This window comes from Mobula birostris, chromosome 10 (assembly GCF_030028105.1).
Source record: "Mobula birostris isolate sMobBir1 chromosome 10, sMobBir1.hap1, whole genome shotgun sequence".
Taxonomy (NCBI): Eukaryota; Metazoa; Chordata; class Chondrichthyes; order Myliobatiformes; family Myliobatidae; genus Mobula; species Mobula birostris.
The window spans coordinates 7,117,270-7,141,201 of NC_092379.1; the positions used below are offsets into that span (position 1 = coordinate 7,117,270).

The following is a 23,932-nucleotide window of genomic DNA, read 5'->3' on the forward strand; positions in this document are numbered from 1 at the left end:
CTATTGTCTATTATTCCTCTCCGCAGAGGCTGCCTGGTCTGCAGAGTTTTCTCCAGCATTTTGTGCGTGTGTGCTTTGGATTCCCAGCGTCTGCAGAATCTCTAGTGTTTAGTCCAGCAACTACAGGGGTGTCCTAATGTCAATCAGGTCATCAGGGCATTAAATTCCTTGAACCCTGTTTGGGTCTAAAGGTGACTCTGGGCTGGAATGAAGCTGTTTTTGCGCACTCCTCCACTTTGAGGGACACCTCACCACTCAAGGGGAATTCTGGACAGGGCAATCGTTAGGTCACGGGGCAGGAATGGGGACAAAACCACGTAAGGGAGGACTGAGCACCAGCCCAGGAGCCCGGCCGAGCCCGGCATCGGGGACTCAGTTCACCAGGCTGGTCGAGCGGGAGGCCGGCGGCGCCCGGCCGTGCCAGCGGCAGCGCCGGAGGCGGTGGAGGAAACGCAGCCGGCACTTGCGGTGGAGGGAGGCGTAGATGAAAGGGTTGTAGCAGGAGGAGCTCATGGCCAGCCAGTGGCAGGAGACCTGCGCCACATTGAGGTAGCGCACGTCCAGGATCTGGAAGTCGGCGTCCAGGTCGCGCACCAGGTTCAGGGTCTGCAGGGGCAGCCAGCAGGCGGCGAAGGTGGCCGCCGACGCCGCCAGCAGCGCGAAGACCCTCCGCCTCTTGCGGTTCCACGCCGCCTGGTTCTGGCGGCCGGCCTCGGGCACGCCGCTCCGCCGCAGGCGCACGCTGATCGCCCAGTAGGAGGTGGTGACGGCGGCGAGGGGCACCACGTACGAGCCCAGCATCACCAGGCAGGAGTAGGCGAGCCTCTCTCGCTCCATGCCCCGCCAGAACTCCTCGCACACGTTCACGTCGCTGCCCGCCCGCCGCAGCTCCAGGTAGCGGACGTGGGCGGCGGCCGGCGCCGCCAGAGCCAGCGACAGCAGCCAGATGCCGCCCACCGCCGTGCCGCAGGCTCCGAGCCTGATCCGGCGACGCACCGGGTGCGCCACCAGCATGTAGCGGTCCACCGCGATGGCCGTCAGCGACAGCACCGACACGTAGACGGTGGCGGACTGCAGCAGCGAGGTGAGGTGGCACATGAAGCCGCCGTAGAGCCAGCCCTGCGGCTCGAAGGCGTAGGACAGGGTGAGGGGCACGCAGCATAGGCACATCAGCAGGTCGGCGGCCGACAGGTTGCCGATGAAGAAGTTGGTGGCGTTGTGGAGCTTCTTGTCCGCCGCGATGCAGCCGATCAGGAAGGCGTTGCCCAAGCAGGCCACGGCCACCAGCGCACCGTACAGCAGGATGAAGAAGGGCTTGTACCGCTGCAGCAGGTCCGTCCCGGGGAAGGTCACCGGCGAGCTGCCGTTGGCCGCGCTGTCATTGGCCGTGCTCTCCTCCTCCATCGCCGCCCGGTTCATCCACCGTCCGCCCTGCCAACAAAGCCCAACACTCAGTGACTAGCGCATTGGAAAGAGGTTGCAGAAACACTCAAGGAGAGCCGGTCCCGGGTCGAGTGTAGCCTAAATAGAATCAGTAACAGGCGGGTCAGCATGGGGATAGTGGGCCGAAGGGCTGCTTCTGTGCTGTGTGACTCTATGAGGATGGAGAACCATTTGGACCATCACTGCTTTGGCCGCTCAATGGGACGACCCATAAATATTGACCCCCCCACTGATGAATTAGCAGCAAAATTAGCCTCCTTGCCCCATCAGTGGGGGCCCAGTATGAGCTCTGCCCACACAGGGCTGGTCACCATATCTCAGGAGGGAAGAGGGGGCACTGGAGATGCAAACAAATGGGCTCAAAGATTGTAGTCACCAGGAAAGGACGGAGAAGGTGTGGACAGCCGGATGGTGCAAAGATAGGTGGAGGGGCGGGTAGGGCTGTTGAGGAAACAGGGAGTCTGCAGAAGGATTTGGTCAGAGTAACGGAACGGGCAAGGAAGTGGCAGATGGAATACAGTGTGTGGTCAATCACTTTGGTAGAAGGAATAAAAACATAGACTATTTTCTAATTGGGGCGCAGATTCAGAGATTGGAGTTGCAAAGGGGGTTGAGTTAACCTAGAGGTTAACTTGCGGATTGGCTTGGTAGTAAGTTAAACCCCTTTTTACTGGGCGTCTCTGGCTACCAGCCGCTCGACTCCGCGATGAAAAACCCACCTTTCTTGGGTTTCATACGTCTGGTGTCCCGCCAAACCCATGGGGTTGGGATACCTCGCTCACCCAAATCCCGGTTTGTGTGAATGCTGTGTGATTTACAGCCCCCTCCCTCCCCCCAGCAATTGCCTGTCTGCAGGAAAGAACAGATTATACACTGCATACAATTATAAAGAAAGTGTAATTAAGATTGTTAACGTAAGCAAACAGCTATTAAAGGAAAGAAAGGGAAAAAAACAAGAAGGGCCCATTATACATGTGCACACTGGAGCTCAAATCTTCCAGAAGCCATTGTTTTTGATGTACACACTGCAGCAACCCGGTGAAAGTTCCCCTCTTGGACTCTATTGGATTGTACGTTCCAGCCAGATCGAATCCTACGGCCAGTTCCTTTGAGTGCCTTCTCTCTTCATCTCCCACCGATAAAGATCTCGACCCACTTCAGTGTTTGTTACAAAAACTGCTGCTCCCCTGGCATTCTCCCAGTCCACTCTCCTGATTGGATGACACACATTCCTAAGCATCCCTTATCCTTAACGGTAACCCAAACACTGTCAGGAGAACACACTGCTTCTACAGAAAGACCCATTACATCAAATACCCTTCGACAGGGGTTCCCAACTTTTTTTGCACCGTGGACCAGTTTAATATTGACAATATTCTTGCGGACCGGCCGACCCGGGGGTGGGGGGTGGTGTTCAAGTAGGGTTAAACTCACCTCAACATGTCTTTTACAGTTAGGGTTGTCAACTTTCTCACCCCCAAATAAGGGACAAAAGTAGCAGTCAAATCCCGGGACACTTTCTTGCGCGGGCACCTGTGTGCGCATGCGCGTATGTGCCAATTTTTTTCCACAAATTGGTTTTGCCTTCATCTTCCTGACTATACTGTACATACATTATTTCTACTTTATATAGGTTCTGTATTTATCATATCATTCTTGCTTTTACTATATGTTAGAGTTATTTTTGGTTTTATGTGTAATTTGGTATGATTTGGTAGGTTATTTTTTGGGTCTGGAAACGCTCAAAAATGTTTCCCATATAAATTAATGGTAATTGCTTCTTCGCTTCACGCCATTTCGGCACGAAAGGTTTCATAGGAACGCTCTATCTTAGCAGGGGAAATATGGGACAAGGGCGGTCCCGTATGGGACAAACCAATTTAGCTCAGTATACGGGATGTCCCGGCAAATACGGGACAGTTGGCAACCCTATGTTCAAGTTCAACAGTGGGCGTGACAAGGAATGAGGGAAGGTGCAGCTGACTTCATATCGTTTCCTCGCAGCCCGGTAGCGCGTGCTTTGCGGCTGGGTACCAGTCCTCGGCCCGGTGGTTGGGGACCGCTGCCCTACAACATTAGCCAGGGCATTATATAAGGAAGGAAAATTAGTCTATACAAGCAAGGATGCAATGCTGAGATTTTATGGTCAGACTGAATTTGGAGTACAGTATTGTGATCAGCTTTGGGCTCCATATCCAAGAAAGGACATGCTGGCATTGGAGAGAGCCAGGAGAGGTTCATGAGGATGATCCCGGGAATGGAAGCGTTAACATATGGAATAAGTAGCGCCTGAAGGTGCTGGGCCTGTACTCGCTGGAGTCTAGAGAATGGGCGGGGATCGCCTTGAAATCTACCAAGTATTGAAAGGGCTAGAGAGAGTGGACGTGGAGAGGGTGTTTCCTTTCGTGGGGGAGTCCAGGGCCAGAAGGAGTAGCCTCAGAATCGAAAGACATCCATTCAGAACAGAGGTGAGCAGGAGGTTCTCGAGCCGGAGGGAAGAGATACTGTGGAACTCGTTGCCACGTCTGGTTGCGGAGGCCAGGTTATTGAGTATATTTATCGCAGAGGTTGATTGGTTCCTCATTAGTAAGGACGTTAGGATGGAGAATGGGTTGAGAGGGAAAATAACTCGGCCATGATTGAATGACGGATTAGACTCCATTGTCCGAACAGTCCAATTCCGCTGCTATGTCTTGTGGTCTTATGGTACAGAGACCCTGAGGGAGATGATAGCTAGGAAGACTGTGTTTCCCTCAGCAGAGGGGTCAGAGATCACCTCTACAGGGAAGAAGTCATCACCCTGATGCAGTGGCATCAAGAAAACAACCTCTCCCTCAATGTCACAAAAACAAAGGAGCTGGTTGTGGATTACAGGAGGAATGGAGATGGGCTAACTCTCTATTGACATCAATGGATCTGGGGTTGAGAGGGTGAACAGCTTTAAGTTCCTCGGCATCCACATCACCGAGGACCTCATGTGGTCTGTACACACCAGCTGTGTGGTGAAAAAGGCACAACAGCACCTCCTTCACCTCAGATGGTTGAAGAAGTTTGGTGTGGGCCCCCAAATCCTAAGAACTTTCTACAGAGGCAAAATTGAGAGCATCCTGACTGGCTGCATCACTGCCTGGTATGGGAACTGTACCTCCCTCAATCGCAGGACTCTGCAGAGAGTGGTGCGGACAGCCCAGTGCATCTGTAGTTGTGAACTTCCCATGATTCAGAACCTTTACAAGGACAGGTGTGTAGGATCATTGGGGACCCCCAATCACAATCTATTCCAGCTGCTACCATCCGGGAAACGGTACCGCAGCATAAAAGCCAGGACCAACAGGCTCCGAGACAGCTTCTTCCACCAGACCATCAGACCAATGAACTCACACTGATTTTTAGTGTATCTCTATGTTACACTGACCTCTATTTATTATAGATTACTGTGATTGCACATTGCACATTTAGATGGAAACGTAACATAAAGATTTTTACTCCTCGTATGTGAAGGATGTAAGAAATAAAGTCAATTCAATTCAATTCATGGAGCTAGAGTCTTTAGATTGCAGGGAAAGGAGAGGAATTCTTTTCCCTCCAGAGCGTGGCGGGGCCTGAACTCACTATCTGGGAGGGTGGAGGAGAATGAGACTTTCATTTTCAGGGCTACAGGCCCAGAGCTGGAAGGTGAGTCAATCCCTGAGTTTTCACTCGACCAGAATGTACACGATGGGCCAAATGTCCATAAGGCACAGAAGCAGAATTAGGCCATTTGGCCCATCAAATCTGCTCCGCCATTCCATCTCGGCTGATTTATTATCCATCTCAACCCCATTCCCCTGCCTTCTGTCCGTAACTTTTCACCTCCTAACTAATCAAGAATCTTTCCAACCTCTGCTTTAAATACACTCAATGCCTTGGCCTCCACAGCTGTCTGTGGTGATAAATTTCAGAGATTCACCACCCTCTGGCTAAAGACATTCCTCTTCTTCTCTGTTCTGAATAGACATCCTATCCAGAGGCTGTACCCTCTGGTCCGAGACCTACCCACTATTGGAAACATCCTCTCCACATTCCTTCTGTCTAGGCCTTTTAAATTTCGATAGCTTTCAATGGGAACACCCCTCATTCTTCTCAACTCCAGCCAAGTTCAGGCTCAGAGCCATCAAACGCTTCTTGTCCGTTAACTTTTTCCATTCCTAGAATCGTTCTTATGAACCTCCTTTGGCACCTCTCCTATGCCAGCGTATCTTTTCTTAGATAAGGGACCCAAAACTGCCCACTTCCTTGTTGTTATATTCTAGTCTTCTCAAAATAAATGCGAATATTGCATTTGCCTTCCTCACTACTGACTCATCTTGCAAGTTTACCTCGCGGGAACCCTGCACAAGGACTCACAAGTCCGCTTGCACCTCTGATTTTTGAATTTTCTGCCCACTTAGAAAATAGTCTATGCCTTTATTCCTCCTGCCAAAGTGCGTGACCGTACACCTCCAGACACTATATATCATCTGCTACTTCTTTGCCCATGCTCCCAATCTGACCAAGTCCTTCTGTAGACTCCCTGCTTCCTCAGCACTACCTGCCCCTCCACCTATCATCTGCAAATTTGGCCATAGAGCTATCAATTCCGTCAGCCAAATCATTGACATATTATGTGTGGAAGTGGTCCTGATTTTGACCCCTGTGGAACACACTAATCACCTTTAGCCAACTAGAAAAGCACCCCTTTATTCCGACTCTGTCTCCTGCCAGTCAGCTGATCTTCTATCCATGCTAGCATCTTTCCTGTAATACCGGGGGCTTTTATCTTGTGGGCACGTGGCCAAGTGGTTAAGGTGTTCGACTAGCGATCTGAAGGTCGAGAGTTCGAGCCCCAGCCGAGGCAGCATGTTGTGTCCTTGAGCAAGGCACTTAACCACACATTGCTCTGTGATGACACCGGTGCCAAGCTGTATGGGTTCTAATGCCCTTCCCTTGAACACATCGGTGTCGTGGAGAGGGGAGACTTGCAGCACGGGCAACTGCTGGTCTTCCATACAACCTTGCCCAGGCCTGCGCCCTGGAGAGTGAAGACCTTCCAGGCGCAGATCCATGGTCCTGCAAGACTAATGGATGCCTTTACTATCTTGTTAAGCAGCCTTATGTGCAGCTTCTTTTCCTTGTCCATCCAATAATTTTGATCCGTCAATGATTAATTTCTGCATTGGCGGTTTGTTTGCTAACTGAAGGCCATGAGATTCTGGCACCTTAAAGTTCTCCCGCCATCTCCCTGCTCCTCGCCCTCTCTTTGCAACCGCTTTTTGGTTTGTTGGTGAGCCGTCTACCCGTGGGCAGAAAGTGTGGGTTGAAAGATCAAAACAGTCCCTTCGGGCCACTGCATCCGTGCCGACTCTCTCCCGTTCGCATCAACCTCTCCTGGACCCTACAACTCACCTGAGCACCATGGATAACCTGAAGCAGGAGAATAAAGGGAAGTTGAGGGGCTCTGAGGGGGAAAGGAATGCAATCAGTGAAATAGCATGGGGCTGATGGGCTGAAAGTGCTCCTGTGTAAGAAGCTGAGTATCTGGGGTGGGGCTTGAACTTCCTGAGTCAGTGAGAGAACAATCAGTAGATACATGGAGGACACAGCAATGGAAATGAAAGCAATCTAATCCTCATTATGATGCCATTCCCTTACCCTTTCATTAAGACCAGAAGACATTGGAGCAGAATTAGGCCATTCAGCCCATCGAATCTGCTCCGCCATTCCATAATGGCCGATCCCAGGCCCCACTCAACCCCACACACCTGCCTTTGCGCCAAATCTTTTGATGCCTTGACCTATCAGGGAACGATTAACTTCCACCTTAAATATATGCACGGACTTGGCCTCCACTGCAGTCTGCGACAGAGCATTCCACAGATTCTCTACTTTCTGGCTAACAAAATTCCTCCTTACCTCTGTTCTAAAGGGTCACTCCTCAATTTTGAGGCTGTGCCCTTTAGTTTTGGATACCCCCACTATAGGAAAAATCCTCTGGACATAATGCACTGGGTGGGCAGAGAAGTACATTCAGCCAGAGACTCATTCCACCGAGATGCAACACAGAGCGTCATAGGAAGTCATTCCTGCCTGTGGCCATCAAACTTTACAACTCCTCCCTTGGAGGGTCAGACACCCTGAGCCAATAGAATGGTCCTGGACTTATTTCCTGGCATAATTTACAAATTACTATTTAACTATTTATGGTTTTATTACTATTTATTATTTATGGTGCAACTGTAACGAAAACCAATTTCCCCCGGGATCAATAAAGTATGACTATGACTATCTAGTCCTTTCAACATCTGGTTGATTTCAATGAGATTCCCCCCCCCCCCCCCCCCCACCGGCATTCTTCTAAATTCCAGTGAGTACAGGCCCAAAGCTGCCAAACGCTCCTCATACATTAACCCCTTCATTCCCGGAATTATCCTCATGAACCTCCTCTGGACTTTGTCCAATGACAACATATCCTCTCTGAAATAAGGCGCCTAAAACTGTTGATAATACTCTAAGTGCAGCCCGACTAGTGTCTTATAAAGGCTCAGCATTATCTCCTTGCTTTTATATTTTATTCCCCTTGAAACAAATGCTAACATTGCATTTGCTTTCATTACCACGGATTCAACATGCAAATTAACCTTCTGGGAGTCTTGCACAAGGACTCCCAAGTTTCTCTGCACCCCTGATGTTTGAACCTTCTGCCCATTTGGATAATGGTCTGCACTATTGTTCCTTTTACCAAAATGTATTATCGTACATTTCCTAACACTGTATTCCATCTGACACTTTTTTGCCCATTCTTCCAATTTTTCTAAGTCCTGCTGCAATCACATTGCTTCCTCAGCACTACCTCCCCTCCACCTATCTTCATATCATTCACAAATTTTACCACAAAGCCATCAATTCCATTATCTAAATCATTAACAAATAATGTGAAAAGCAGCGGTCCAAATACTGATCCCTGAGGAACACCACCAGTCACCGGCAGCCAACCAGAAAAGGCCCCTTTTATTCCCAGTTGCTGCCTCCTGCCTGTCAGCCATTCTGCTATCCATGCCAATATCTTTCCTGTAGCACCATGGGATTTTATCTTGTTATGCAGCCTCATGTGTGGTACATTATCAAACGCCTTCTGAAAATCCAAGTAAATGACATCCACTGCCTCTCCTTTGTCCAAACTGCTTATTACTTCCTTGAAGAATTCTAACAGATTTGTCAGGCAAGATTTCCCTTCACAGAATCCATGCTGACTTTGACATATTTTATCAGTAGTCTCCAAGTACCTTGAAACTTCATCCTCAATAATACACTCCACACTTTCCAAAACACAGAGGTTAGGCTAACAGGCCCATAATTCCCTTTCTTTTGCCTTCCCCCCTTCTTAAAGAGTGAAGTGACATCTGAGATCTTCTAGTTCTCTGGGCCCATGCCAGAATCAAGTGATTCTTTAAAGGTCATGATGAATGCATCCATTATCTCTTCAGTAACCTCTCTCAGGACTCTGGGACGTAGTCCATCTGGTCCAGGTGGCCTATCCACCTTAAGACCTTTGAGTTTGCCTAACACTTTTCCCTTTGTAATACCAATGGCACTCACTCCTGCTCCCTGACCCTCACAGCCCTGGCACGTTGCTGGTGTCTTCCACAGTCTGCCCTCATATTTCATCTTTTCCCTTATAGCTTTTTTAGTTGCCTTTTAATGGATTTTAAAAGCTTCCCAATCATCCATCTTCCTATTCACTTTTGCTACCTTATATACCCTTTCCCTGGCTTTTATGTGGTCCTTAACTTCCCTTGTCATCCACAGTTGCCTACCCCTGCCATTTGAGAACTTTTTCCTCTGTGGGACATATCTGTGCCTTGGAAACTATTCTCAGAAACTTCATCTATCTCTGCTCTGCTGTCATCCCCGCCAGTATCTTCCTCTAATACACCTGGGCAAGCTCCTCTCTCATGCCTCTGTAATTCCCTTTATTCCATTGCGATACTGATACATGTGACTTATGCTTCTCCCTCTCAAAAAGCAGTATGAATTCAATCACATTATGATCACTGTCTCCTAAAGGTTCCTTTACATTAAGCTCCCTAATAAGATCTGGGTTATTACACAACACCCAGTTTAAGATAGCCTTTCCCCGAACAGGCTCAGGCACAAGATCCTCTAAAAAGCCATCTCATCGGCATTCAACAAATTCCCTCTCTTGCAATCTGACACCAACCTGATTTTCCCAATCCCCTTTGCATATTGAAGTCCCCCATTACAGTTGTGTCATTACCCTTATTACATGCCTTTTTCCATCTCCCTTTGCAACCTCAACCCCACATCTTGGCTACTATTTGGAGGCCTATATATGATTACCACAACTTTTTTTTTTAATCCTTGTTTTTCCTTAACTCCATCCACAAAGATTCGACATTCTCTGACCCTATGTCGCCCCTTTCTAAAGATGTAATTCCATCTCTTACCAACAGAGCCACACTACTGCCTATGCCTTCCTGCCTGTCCTTTCGATACAAAGTACATCCTTTGATGTTAAACTCCCAACTATGGCCTTCTTTCAGTCACAACTCAGTGATGCCCACAATGTCATACCAACCCATTGTACGACATGGTCCTTGGCCCCCATTGTTTCTTGTTATATTCTGCTAATTATCATCCTTTAACTGGCTGACGTGATGGCACCTTCTAACCCTTGGCCAACTCCCTAAACTCATATCCTAGGAATGGCAAGCCCTTTGAATGGGAAATCTGACAAAAGGTAGAGGATTCGACCTAGTCCATCTTGGGTAAAGCCCTCCCCATCACTGAGCACATCGACATGAAACCCTGTCACAGGAAATCAGCATCCATCATTTGGGGTCTCCACCACCCAGTCCATGCTCTCTCCTCACTGCTGCCATCAGGTAGAAGGTCCAAGAGCCTCAGGACTTGCACCACCAGGTTCAGGAACAGTTACTACCCTCAACCATCAGACTCTTGAACAAAGGTGGATAACTACACTCACTTGCCCATCATTGAGATATTCTCACAACTAATGATCTCACTTTAAGGATTCTTTATCTCTTTATCTCACGTTCTCGTTATTTATTGCTATTTATTTATATTTGCATTTGCACAGTTTGTTGTCTTCTGCACTCTGGTTGACCTTTCATTGATCCTGTTATAGTTACTATTCCATAGATTTGCTGAGTGTGTCCTCAGGAAAATGAATCTTAGTGTTATATATATGGTGACATTTATGGACTTTGATAATCAAGTTAAATTTGAAATTTGCACTTTACTTTGAAGCCCTCTGTGTGTGAACAATGTCGGTGTCCCCAGCTGATTACTCATAGAAAGCATCAGAGCTAAGGTCAATTCTATCTTCGGCCAGTTTCCACGTGGCATTTATCCCATGGGTTTCTGAGAGAAGTTCTGGACCATGGAGATCGGGGTCAACTCGATGTACCATTCTCTATCAAGGTATCTGCATCGAACAGTAATCCCATTACAGGCTCACGAACAGCAGGACCGGGTAAGCTACAAGTCTGGTGCAGGTTAGGAGTCTTTATTCTCTCCTTTTTCCCTCACTCCTCTGCGCTCTCCCTCCTTCACAGTAACTCCTACCCCTCCCTGCCATCCTCTCCCAGGCCTTCCTTCCCATCTGGGCACGGTAGCGTAGTGGGCTAGCATGACACTTTACAGTACCGGTGACCCGGGTTCAATTCCCGTCGCCTACTGTAAGGAATTGGTACGTTCTCCCCGTGACCGCGTGGGTTTCCTCCGGGTGCTCCGGTTTCCTCCCACAGTCCAAAGACCTACCGGCTGGTAGGTTAACTGGTCATTGTAAATTGTCCTGTGATTAGGCTGGGGTTAACTCGGGCAATACACATCAAAGTTGCTGGTGAACGCAGCAGGCCAGGCAGCATCTCTAGGAAGAGGTACAGTTGACGTTTCGGGCTGAGACCCTTCGTCAGGACTAACTGAATGAAGAGCTAGTAAGAGATTTGAAAGTGGGAGGGGGAGGGGGAGATCCGAAATGATAGGAGAAGACAGGAGGGGGAGGGATGGAGCCAAGAGCTGGACAGGTGATTGGCAAAAGGGATATGAGAGGATCATGGGACGGGAGGCCTAAGGAGAAAGACAAGGGGGAGGGGGGGAAAACCCCAGAGGATGGGCAAGGGGTATAGTGAAAGGGACAGAGGGAGAAAAAGGAGAGAGAGAAAAAGAATGCGTGTATATAAATAAATAACGGATGGGATACGAGGGGGAGGTGGGGCATTAGCGGAAGTTAGAGAATTCAATGTTCATGCCATCAGGTTGGAGGCTACCGGATGGAATATAAGGTGTTGTTCCTCCAACCTGAGTGTGGCTTCATCTTGACAGTAGAGGAGGCCAACTCGGGCAATTGCCGGGCAGTGCGGCTCGAAAGGCTGTATCTCGGTAAAATAAAAGAATACAATCACAATCTTGCTGAACACTTTCAATGACATCAACCCCTCTTCCCTGGCACACGCCCTCTATTCCCTTCCCACCTCCCTCTCTACATCTTTCACCTGCCTCTCTGTTTCTCCACCATCCCCCCACTGAGTTGTGTCAGCTGTGGGCACTGGGAGCATGGTCACATTACGGGCTGCCCCCAGGGCATCCTCGGAGTGTTGCTCATTGCTGCAGACGATGCATTTCACTGTGCGCTTCGATGTACAGGTGACAAATAAAGCTAATCTTTACATTTTAGACTTTCTCCCCTCTGCTTATCAGCTGGGTCGCCTGGGCGAGGGTGTCCGATGTTGAAAGACTTGAAACACCCGGTGACCCCAGGCTACGTCGCCGATGATGTGTCCCAGCAGAGCCGAGGGTGTCGCTCAGCACCCCACTTCCACCTCCCCCCAACCTGCCGCAATCCCTGTCACCTCCTTCGCCTCATTCTCAGAACCAGAATCAGGTTTAATATCACCGGCATAGGTCATGAAATTTGTTGTCTTTGCGGCAGCAGTACAATGAAATACATGATAATAGAGAAAAAACTGGGGATTTCAGTAAGTATAAAATAGTTAAATGTCGTGCAAAAATAGAAATAAAAAAGTAGTGAGGTAGTGTTCACGGGTTCGATGTCCATTCAGAAATCGGATGGCAGAGGGGAAGAAGCTGTTCCTGAATCGCTGAGTGTGTGTCTTCAGGCTCCTGTACCTCCTTCCTGATGGTAGCAATGAGAAGAGGGCATGTCCGGGGTGATGAGGGGCTTATTGATGGATCCTGCCGTTTTAAAGCAACTCTCCTTGAAGATGTCCTGGATACTATGGAGACTGGTGCCCGTGATGGAGCTGACTGACTTTACAACTCTCTGCAGCTTCTTTCCGACCCCGTGCCTCCCCCTCTCCCGCCACACCGCCATACCAGACGGTGATGTAGCCAGTCAGAATGCTCGCCACGGTACATCTGTAGAAATGTTCCAGTGTCTTTGATGACATACATACCAAACTCCTAATGAGATATGGCTGCTGTTGTCCCCCCTTTACCTGCTATCTTAAAAGAAATTTACAGGGTCTCCACTGATAGCGTCCTGACAAGTTGCATCTCCATCTGGTCTGGGAGCAGCCGAGCATCGGACCAGAAGCCCCTACAAGGCACTGTGAGAGCAGCCGAGAGGATCATATGGGTCTCCCCACCATCCATCGGGGACATTTATCAGGAGCGCTGCATACGCAGGGCCCTTAGTACTATTAAGGATCCCATCCATCCATCCAGCATCCTCTTTGACTTTCTACCATTAGGCAGGAGACTCCGATGTATAAAGACAAGAACGGTCCCTCAGGCCATCAGGCTTCTGAACTCCCTGCATTCGAAGTGTCATCGGTTAATCTGTTCTGTACCAGACAATATTTAATTTATGCTCTTTGTTTATCTGTGGATTCCATCCTTACTTTTATACTGCAAGTTATCGTGTGTTATGTGCACTCCTGTGGTTTACACCCTGGTTCGGAGAAACGTCGTCTCGTTTGACGGTATACATGTATAGAGTTAAATGACAATAAACTTAACTCGACTCTTCCCCCCGCCCCCATCCTCTCCCCTTCACCCCCCCACCCTCCGTCCCCGCCTCCGCTTTCCTCTCCCCCCCTTCCCAATTCTTTCCTCCTCCCTCCCCTCCGGCCCCATCTCTTCCCTCCCTCTCCGTCCCCTATTCACAACAGTGCCCACCTGAGGTGCTACAGGAGCACAAGATGTTCTTTCATACTCACGCCGTCGGGGAGAAATGAATGAATTAACTTCAAGCGCCTAACTCATGTGATTTAGATTCGCCAGTCAACGTTCATTAGTCGAGCAGCACTGTGTATCAATTATGACGCGTTGTTCCTGGCATTTAATTACACACAGCCTATCGCAAAAGATAATGAGTCGCCCTGTAAGTCATTACTTAGAAGGTCTCTGTGAAAAATAACCAGGCTTCGTGCAAAGCCATAATGATTTGTGTTTTAATCTCGCATTCACTCCGTTACTATAAGGAGCGACTAGTTTCAAGTCGTTGAAAGACAACGGATGCGGGGCATCATCGGTGAATCATCCTGGACTCTGATCGACGGGTATAGATTTGTGCTGGGCCCGCGGACCCCAGCTCTGGGTTTCGGGGTGGAGGATTCTGAGCAGGGCGAGAAGGGAGGGCAGAACTGGGAAAGGGGAATGTTTCAGCGGGCGGAAAACAAAATCAGTGTGGATAAGTGGGGGGTGGGGGGAATAAACGTGAAAGTAAGGTGTCGGGGGCTGGCGAGAGAGGGGGAGAGAGGAGAGACAAGTAGAGCGGGAAAGGAAGGGAGAGGGGAAGAGCGAGGGAGGAGAGAGGGGGAAGGAGGGGGAAAGAGGGGAGGAGAGAGGAGAAAGGATTGGGAGATTGGGAGGAAGAGTAAGAAGAGGAGGTTAGAAAGAGGGGCAGATGGAAAGAAAGGGGAAAGGAGAGAGGAGAGTGGAAGGGAGAGGGGGGAAGAGATGGAGTGGGAGGAAGAGGGGAAGGGGAAAGAGAAAGAGAGTAGGAAGAGGAGGTGGGGAAAGAGGAAGAGGAGAGGGAGAAGAAAAGGGGGAAGGAGAGGGGAAGAGAGAAAGAAGGAAGAGGAGAGGGGAAAAGGAAAGAGAAGAGGGGGAAAGAGGAGCAAGTGGAAGAGGAGGGGCAGAGGAAGAGAGCAAGGGGAAGAGGGAGAAAGAGGGGGGAAGAGGAGTGGGGGAAGGAGAATTAGAGAAGGGAGAGACAGTGACGGATCCTCTCTCGGGCTGTATCTCTCGGCTTGCAGTGAGAGTTTCCCCTGCCCCGTGGCCGCACTGCCTACAGTGGTTTACCCACGTTAACCCTCTGTACCCCGGCCGGGACTGTACAGGTGAGATTGCCGCGGAACCCGTCCACAGACCCACGTTCTCTGCACCAGGGACAATAACATAGAAATCTGACATCGCTTGGCAGAGCTTAACCTAGGGCAGCGGTATGAACATCTTTCAACATTCTCAGTTAATACGTTTCCTGACAGTATCAAACCACTCACACCCTGGGGGGCGGTGGCGTTAATTTGCAGAATTAGATGGTCTGCGAAATGGATGAAAGAAGTAAAGAGAATAATCTGGTTCTGACACTTACCTGCACCTCCTGGAAGCGACCTGTGGTGTGTGGATGTCGATTCAGTGGATTGTCGCTCCTGAACACCACACCTCCCCTCCTACTGCCTCGTGCTCCTCTTACCCCCGTTTACCCACTGTGTTTAGTCACCTGCTGCCCAGTGCCCCACTTTAACCTGCCATCTCCTCGACGCTGTGGTCGGCGCCTCTCCCGCTTCTCTCCCACACCGGCTTCCATTTACAATTTTACCTCTTGCGCCCTCTTTTCTCTCCACATAAACCCATCGCTGAATGCCCTGTAACAGCCCTGTTACCCCGGTGCCTGCTGCCAACCTCAGACCTCACACCTGTCCCCTAACGCCCCCTCTCACACCTGTCCCCTAATGCCCCCTGACACCAGTCCCCTAATGCCCCCTCACACCTGTCCCCTAAAGCCCCCTCACACCTGTTCCACAATGTCCCCTCACACCTGTTCCACAATGTCCCCTCACACCTGTTCCACGATGTCCCCTCACACCTGTTCTCCAATGCCCCCTCACACCTGTTCCCCAATGACCCCCTCACACCTGTTCACCAATGTCCCCTCACACCTGTTCTCCAATGCCCCCTCACACCTGTTCCCCAATGTCCCCTCACACCTGTTCCCCAATGCCCCCTCACACCTGTTCACCAATGTCCCCTCACACCTGTCTCCAATGCCCCCTCACACCTGTTCTCCAATGTCCCCTCACACCTGTTCACCAATGTCCCCTCACACCTGTCTCCAATGCCCCCTCACACCTGTTCCCCAATGTCCCCCTCACACCTGTTCCCCAATGTCCCCTCACACCTGTTCCCCAATGTCCCCTCACACCTGTCCCTCAATGTCCCCTCACACCTGTTCCCCAATGCTCCCTCACACCTGTTCACCAATGTCCCCTCACACCTGTCTCCAATGCCCCCTCACACCTGTTCTCCAATGTCCCCTCACACCTGTCTCCAATGCCCCCTCACACCTGTTCTCCAATGTCCCCTCACACCTGTTCCCCCATGTCCCCCTCACACCTGTTCCACAATGTCCCCCTCACACCTGTTCTCCAATGCCCCCTCACACCTGTTCCCCAATGTCCCCTCACACCTGTCCCTCAATGTCCCCTCACACCTGTCTCCAATGTCCCCTCACACCTGTTCCCCAATGCTCCTTTACACTTGTTCACCAATGTCCCCTCACACCTGTTCCCCAATGTCCCCTCACACCTGTTCTCCAATGTCCTTTTTCACCTGTTCCACAATGTCCCCTCACACCCGTTCCCTAATGCCCCTCACACCTGTCCCCAACGTCCCCTCACACCTGTCCCCAATGTCCCCTCACACCTGTCCCCCAATATCACCTCACACCTGTTCCCCAATGTCCTCTCACACCTGTTCCCAATGCCCCCTCACACCCGTTCCCAATGCCCCCTCACACCCGTTCCCAATGTCCCCCTCACACCTGTTCCACAATCTCACCTTACACCTGTTCCCCAATGTCCCCTCACACCTGTCCCCAATGGCCCCTTTACACCTGTTCCCCAGCCTCGTTTAAACTCTTGCCTTGTATACTGTTGTCCAGGGCCCACTCCTTATTCCTGTTACTATTTTCCTTTTGTGCCTAGTTCCTGGTGTCCCTCTCACACCTGCTGTCAAGTGTTCCTCTCACACCTGTTGTCCTTTGCCACCGTGCCCATTCCCCAACATACTCCATGAGCTTGTTGCCCAGAGCCTACCTCTGGCCCATCGCATGTTTCTGCGTGTTGCCCTTTGCTCACCTAAACCTGTTGTCTATGCTCCTCCATCACCCTCTTCCTGTCATCTGTAATACCCTAACACCCTTTAACAAATGCTACGTAATGTACATTGTCTAGCAACTCTCATATCTGGTTCCAAGTACTTTAATACACCTGTTTATACCTGGAACACAGAACACCTCCCGTTCTCTTGTCTAACTCTTCACTCCTCCAAAACGTATTATTCCATCCCTCCTGGATCCATTGCCCAGTCTCCCTTACACCTGTTGTCTACCTCTTACACCTCTTGACCAGTGTCCCTCTTACGTCTGTTGTCCAGTGTCTCTCTTATGTCTGTTGTGTAGTGTCCCTCTTACACCTGTTGTCCAGTCTCTCTTACTCCTGTTGTCCAGTGCCTCTCTTACTCCTGTTGTCCAGTGTCCCTCTTACACCTGTTGTCCAGTCTCTCTTACTCCTGTTGTCCAGTGTCTCTCTTACTCCTGTTGTCCAGTCCCTCTTACACCTGTTGTCCAGTGTCCCTCTCACTCGTTGTCCAGTGCCCCTCTTACACCTGCTGTCCAGTGTCTCTCTTACTCCTGTTGTCCAGTCTCTCTTACACCTGTTGTCCAGTCTCTCTTATACCTGTTGTCCAGTCCCACTCACACCTGTTATCCAGTGTCCCTCTCACGCCTGTTGTTCAGTCTCAGTTACTCCTGTTGTCCATTCTCTCTTACACCTGTTATCCAGTGACTCTCTCACACCTGTTGTCCAGTGTCAGTCTCGTGCCTCCTGCCATCGTCCCCCACCCCCCGCCCCGCAACTCCCGCTGCCCGAGGACCCCGTGCCGATCTGCAGACAGCTCCAACCTCAGAGCCGCCTCAGCGACACGGTTTCTCAGGAACTCTCCGACCCTGGAGAGCCGTTCAGAGTGAGCGGGAGCCCGGCATCTGTGGGGGTGACCGTGATCACTCTGACTGGCCGGCATGTTTCGGTAGATCTGACTGGCAGATACGGGAGGGTGGAGAGGATCTAAAGGGACCTTGTCCCAAAGGAAGGCGCCTCAAAAATTACCCCATCACGTTTTCATCACTGAGGTATGGCCGTGACCCGAGTTTTCTAAATAAGCCGGCCAACAAAGATAAAGTCACCTTGAATTTAATAAATACCATGTCATCGTTGCGGTGAAGCTTTAGGTCAATCACCATGGTTACGAGGAGTGATGTCATTCCATGACCACTGCCTGCATAGGATTTAGAATTAAGCAGCGCAGATTGAGGCCATTCGCCCCACTCTGGCCATGATGGCTCGCTGAAGGAGCTCTCCCACTCAATTCCCGTGTATCCACGCGGAATTCCCCCTTAATGCGTCCCTTGCTGGGAGTGACTGAACTCGCTTCCACTGCCCCGTCAGGCAGTAATTTCATTACAGATGGATTTCTTCACGCTGCCACAGTGTGTGCCTCACTTTAAATCTTAAACCTTGGTGTAAGTTTCTGTCCTTTTAATAAATATCGAGGTCACTCGAGTCGGGTATGATTGTTCTCCCAGACCTCACAGTCCTTGCCCCCTTCGACACTTGCTGATCGCCGTGGGCTGTTCTGAAGGGTTCCCTGTCTGGGGAACACCTGTGCGCAATTTTGCTGGACGTGATGGAGCCACCACACGGTCGTTTGACAGATCGGGGGCAGGGTCCAGTGGGGTGACAGTTCGGGGGCAGGGTCCAGTGGGGTGACAGATCGGGGGGCAGGGTCCAGTGAAGTGACAGTTCGGGGGCAGGGTCCAGTGGAGTGACAGATCGGGGGGCAGGGTCCAGTGAAGTGACAGTTTGGGGGCAGGGTCCAGTGGGCTGACAGTTTGGGGGCAGGGTCCAGTGGGGTGACAGATCGGGAGGCAAGGTCTAGTGGCGTGACAGATCGGGGGACAGGGTCCAGTGAAGTGACAGTTTGGGGGCAGGGTCCAGTGGCGTGATAGATCGGGGAGCAGGGTCCAGTGAAGTGACAATTTGGGGACAGGGTCCAGTGGAGTGACAGATCGGGGGGCAGGGTCCAGTGGGGTGACAGATCGGGGGAGCAGGGTCCAGGGGCGTGATAGATCGGGGAGCAGGGTCCAGTGAAGTGACAATTTGGGGACAGGGTCCAGTGGGGTGACAGATCGGGGGGCAGGGTCCAGTGAAGTGACAGTTTGGGGACAGGGTCCAGTGGAGTGACAGATCGGGGGGCAGGGTCCAGTGGCGGTGACAGTTTGGGCGCAGGGTCCAGTGGCGTGATAGATCGGGGAGCAGGGTCCAGTGGGGTGACAGATCGGGGGGGTCAGGGTCCAGTGGCGTGACAGATCGGGGGGCAGGGTCCAGTGAAGTGACAGTTTGGGGGCAGGGTCCAGTGGGGTGACAGATCGGGGGGCAGGGTCCAGTGAAGTGACAGTTTGGGGGCAGGGTCCAGTGAAGTGACAGTTTGGGGGCAGGGTCCAGTGGCGTGACAGATCGGGGGGCAGGGTCCAGTGAAGTGATAGTTTGGGGGCAGGGTCCAGTGAGGTGACAGATCGGGAGGCAAGGTCCAGTGGCGTGACAGATCGGGGAGCAGGGTCCAGTGGCGTGTCAGTTTGGGCGCAGGGTCCAGTGGCGTGATAGATCGGGGAGCAGGGTCCAGTGGGGTGACAGATCGGGGGGGCAGGGTCCAGTGGCGTGACAGATCGGGGGGCAGGGTCCAGTGAAGTGATAGTTTGGGGGCAGGGTCCAGTGAGGTGACAGATCGGGGGGCAGGGTCCAGTGCCGTGACAGATCGGGGGGCAGGGTCCAGTGAAGTGACAGTTTGGGGGCAGGGTCCAGTGGCGTGACAGATCGGGGGGCAGGGTCCAGTGAAGTGATAGTTTGGGGGCAGGGTCCAGTGAGGTGACAGATCGGGGGGCAGGGTCCAGTGAAGTGACAGTTTGGGGGCAGGGTCCAGTGAAGTGACAGTTTGGGGGCAGGGTCCAGTGGCGTGACAGATCGGGGGGCAGGGTCCAGTGAAGTGATAGTTTGGGGGCAGGGTCCAGTGGGGTGACAGATCGGGGGGCAAGGTCCAGTGAAGTGACAGTTTGGGGGCAGGGTCCAGTGAAGTGACAGTTTGGGGGCAGGGTCCAGTGGCGTGACAGATCGGGGGGCAGGGTCCAGTGAAGTGATAGTTTGGGGGCAGGGTCCAGTGAGGTGACAGATCGGGGGGCAGGATCCAGTAGGGTGACAGATCGGGGGAGCAGGGTCCAGTGGCGTGACAGATCGGGGGGCAGGGTCCAGTGGGGTGACAGATCGGGGGGCAGGGTCCAGTAGGGTGACAGATCGGGGGAGCAGGGTCCAGTGGCGTGACAGATCGGGGGGCAGGGTCCAGTGAAGTGACAGTTTGGGGACAGGGTCCAGTGGGGTGACAAATCGGGGGGCAGGGTCCAGTGAAGTGACAGTTTGGGGGCAGGGTCCAGTGACGTGATAGATCGGGGAGCAGGGTCCAGTGGGGTGACAGATCGGGGAGTAGGGTCCAGTGAGGTGACAGATCGGGGGAGCAGGGTCCAGTGGCGTGACAGATCGGGGAGCAGGGTCCAGTGGGGTGACAGATCGGGGGGCAGGGTCCAGTAGGGTGACAGATCGGGGGAGCAGGGTCCAGTGGCGTGACAGATCGGGGGGCAGGGTCCAGTGAAGTGACAGTTTGGGGACAGGGTCCAGTGGGGTGACAGATCGGGGGGCAGGGTCCAGTGAAGTGACAGTTTGGGGGCAGGGTCCAGTGACGTGATAGATCGGGGAGCAGGGTCCAGTGGGATGACAGATCGGGGAGTAGGGTCCAGTGAGGTGACAGATCGGGGGGGGCAGGGTCCAGTGGCGTGATAGATCGGGGAGCAGGGTCCAGTGGGGTGACAGATCAGGGGCAGGATCCAGTGGCGTGACAGATTGGGGAGTAGGGTCCAGTGGGGTGACAGATCGGGGGGGCAGGGTCCAGTGGCGTGACAGATCGGGGGGCAGGGTCCAGTGAAGTGACAGTTTGGGGGCAGGGTCCAGTGGGGTGACAGATCGGGGGGTAGGGTCCACTGAGGTGACAGTTCGGGGGAAGGGTCCAGTGGCGTGATAGATCGGGGGGCAGGATCCAGTGGTGTGACAGATCAGGGGGCAGGGTCCAGTGGCGTGACAGATCGGGGGGGCAGGGTCCAGTGGCGTGACAGATCGGGGGGGGACAGGGTCCTGTGGGGTAACAGATCGGGGAGCAGGGTCCTGTGGGGTAACAGATCGGGGAGCAGGGTCCAATGGGGTGATAGATCGGGGAGCAGGGTCCAGTGGGGTGACAGATCGGGGAGTAGGGTCCAGTGGGGTGACAGATCGGGGGGGCAGGGTCCAGTGGCGTGACAGATCGGGAGGCAGGGTCCAGTGAAGTGACAGTTTGGGGGCAGGGTCCAGTGGGGTGACAGATCGGGGGGTAGGGTCCACTGAGGTGACAGTTCGGGGGCAGGGTCCAGTGGCGTGATAGATCGGGGGGCAGGATCCAGTGGTGTGACAGATCGGGGGGCAGGGTCCAGTGGCGTGACAGATCGGGGGGGCAGGGTCCAGTGGCGTGACAGATCGGTGGGGGGGACAGGGTCCTGTGGGGTAACAGATCGGGGAGCAGGGTCCAATGGGGTGACAGATCGGGGAGCAGGGTCCAGTGGCATGACAGATCGGGCGAGGGCGGGGTCCAGTGGCGTGACAGATCGGGGGGGGGCAGGGTCCAGTGGCGTGACAGATCGGGCGAGGGCGGGGTCCAGTGGCGTGACAGATCGGGGGGGGGCAGGGTCCAGTGGCGTGACAGATCGGGCGAGGGCGGGGTCCAGTGGCGTGACAGATCGGGGGGGGGCAGGGTCCAGTGGCGTGACAGATCGGGGGGGGGCAGGGTCCTGTGGGGTAACAGATCGGGGAGCAGGGTCCAATGGGGTGACAGATCGGGGAGCAGGGTCCAGTGGCGTGACAGATCGGGGGGGGCAGGGTCCAGTGGCGTGACAGATCGGGGGGAGCAGGGTCCAGTGGCGTGACAGATCGGGCGAGGGTGGGGTCCAGTGGGGTGACAGATCGGGGGGGGGGGCAGGGTCCAGTGGCGTGACAGATCGGGCGAGGGCAGGGTCCAGTGGCGTGACAGATCGGGGGGGGCAGGGTCCAGTGGCATGACAGATCGGGGGGGGCAGGGTCCTGTGGGGTAACAGATCGGGGAGCAGGGTCCAATGGGGTGACAGATCGGGGAGCAGGGTCCAGTGGCATGACAGATCGGAGGGGGGCAGGGTCCAGTTGCGTGACAGATCGGGGGCGGCAGTGTCCTGTGGGGTAACAGATCGGGGACCAGGGTCCAATGGGGTGACAGATCGGGGAGCAGGGTCCAGTGGTGTAACAGATCGGGCGAGGGCAGGGTCCAGTGGCGTGACAGATCGGGGACAGGGTCCAGTGGCGTGACAGATCGGGGGGCAGGGTCCAGTGGCGTGACAGGGCACCCTTCACTGTGCCAGCACGCACAAAATGCTGGAGGAACTCACCTGGCCAGGCATCGTCCATGGGAAAGAGTAAACAGTCGACATTCCGGGCCGGGACCCTCCTCCGTAGATGCTGCCTGGCCTGCTGAGTTCCTCCAGCATTTTTGTGCGCGTTGTCTTAGATCTCCAGCGTCTGCAGATTTTCTTGTGTTTGTGACCTTCCCTGCGTCAGCCTTCCTCTCTCTCCAGTGCCGCCAGCTCCACTTTTGAGGGCTTGGCTGGATCGCTTGTCTGGAACTTCACCACGGGTGACCCTACCAGGAGCTAAGCTCCAGTCCGCATCGCTCTTGGGATCTCAGGAACTGATAAGCCTCACCACCACGTCAAGGTGAAGATCTTCAGAGAAGAAATAATATTCTCAGATGTGAGCCCCCCCTTCCTCCACAATAACAACATACAGAGAACAAGTTACAATGAACGCTTAGTGATGTTCTACACCGCATCTGAAATTCTTACTGATAATACATACTCAAAGTGGGCTAAATTTCTTTATGCGGAGAAATTTCTTGAGCGGGAGGGTGGTGAATTTGTGGAATTTGTTACCACGGGCAGCTGTGGAGGCCAGGTCGTTGGGTGTATTTACGGCAGAGATTGATAGGTTTTTGATTGGACGTTGCATCCAAGGTTACCGGGAGGAGGCCAGGGAGTGGGGCTGAGGACGAGAAAAAAAGGATCAGCCGTGATGGAATGGTGGAGCAGACTCGATGGGCCAAATGGCCTAATTCTGCTCCTCTGTCTTATGGTCGCGCGGTCTAAATCTCAAATAACAATGAGTTGAGGAAAGTTGCAGAAAGTTGTAAACTCAGCCGGCTCCATCATGGGCACTGGCCTCCCCCAGCACTGAGGACATCTTCAAAAAGCGAGTTCTCAGAAATGTGGCACCCATTATTACTTCTCATTGATACCATCAGGAAGGAGGTACGGGAGCCTGAAGACACCCACGCTCAACAGTTCAGGAACTTTGCCATCGATTTCTGAATGGACATCGAACCCATGAGCACTACCTCACTACTTATTGCAATTCTTATTTAACTATTTAAATATATATATATTTTTTTCCTCACCCCCTGATGGGTAGTGTGTATGTGTATTTTTCCCTCAATCTCTGGTCCTCCACCAGAGGCCTGGGAGATTGAGGGTTCCTTGCTGTTCCTAGTAAGGAGGAAACCCACGCGGTCACGGGGAGAACGCGTACAGGCAGCGGTGGGAATTGAACCCGGGTCGCCTCCACTGTAAACTGTTGTGCTGACCACTACGCTACTGTGGGATGGCACGAAAGCATAGCGGTCAGCACAGCACTTTGCTGCATCCCTGTGGAACTTACAGTACTGCGGATCACGATTTCTTTATTTAATTTATTTATTTAAAGATGTGGCACGGTAACAGACACCTCCCCCTCCGGCCCAACGAGCCTGATACTTACTGCAAATGATGGGGATTGTTACTGCCCTGAAAGTGGTCTTGGTCTGTGCCAAGTGGTCTCAGTCTTGGCTGTAGATGCTGGGTCCGAGCAGGTTTGTGTTTCAGGTGTACGGCTGGCCTTTATGCCATTGGAGAAAGAGAAACCATAGCAAGATACTGCACAGAAACAGGCCCTTCGGCCCTTTCAGTCCATTCCATCCATTTACACCCACATTTTTA

At 52.5% G+C, this 23,932-nt stretch overlaps 1 protein-coding gene across 1 annotated transcript; it reads right to left on the bottom strand.

Annotated features, from left to right (window-relative positions):
* Positions 1-372: 372 nt before the first annotated feature.
* LOC140204404 (prolactin-releasing peptide receptor-like) lies at positions 373-1,550 on the bottom strand. The gene has a single exon (XM_072271126.1). The coding sequence runs from the start codon at positions 1,417-1,419 to the stop codon at positions 373-375; it is 1,047 nt and encodes a 348-aa protein (XP_072127227.1). The 5' UTR covers positions 1,420-1,550.
* Between the last annotated feature and the right edge of the window lie 22,382 nt (positions 1,551-23,932).

Excerpts from the sequence above, each read along its gene's own strand:
- LOC140204404 (XM_072271126.1), bottom strand. The coding sequence starts at position 1,419 with ATGAACCGGGCGGCGATGGAGGAGGAGAGCACGGCCAATGACAGCGCG.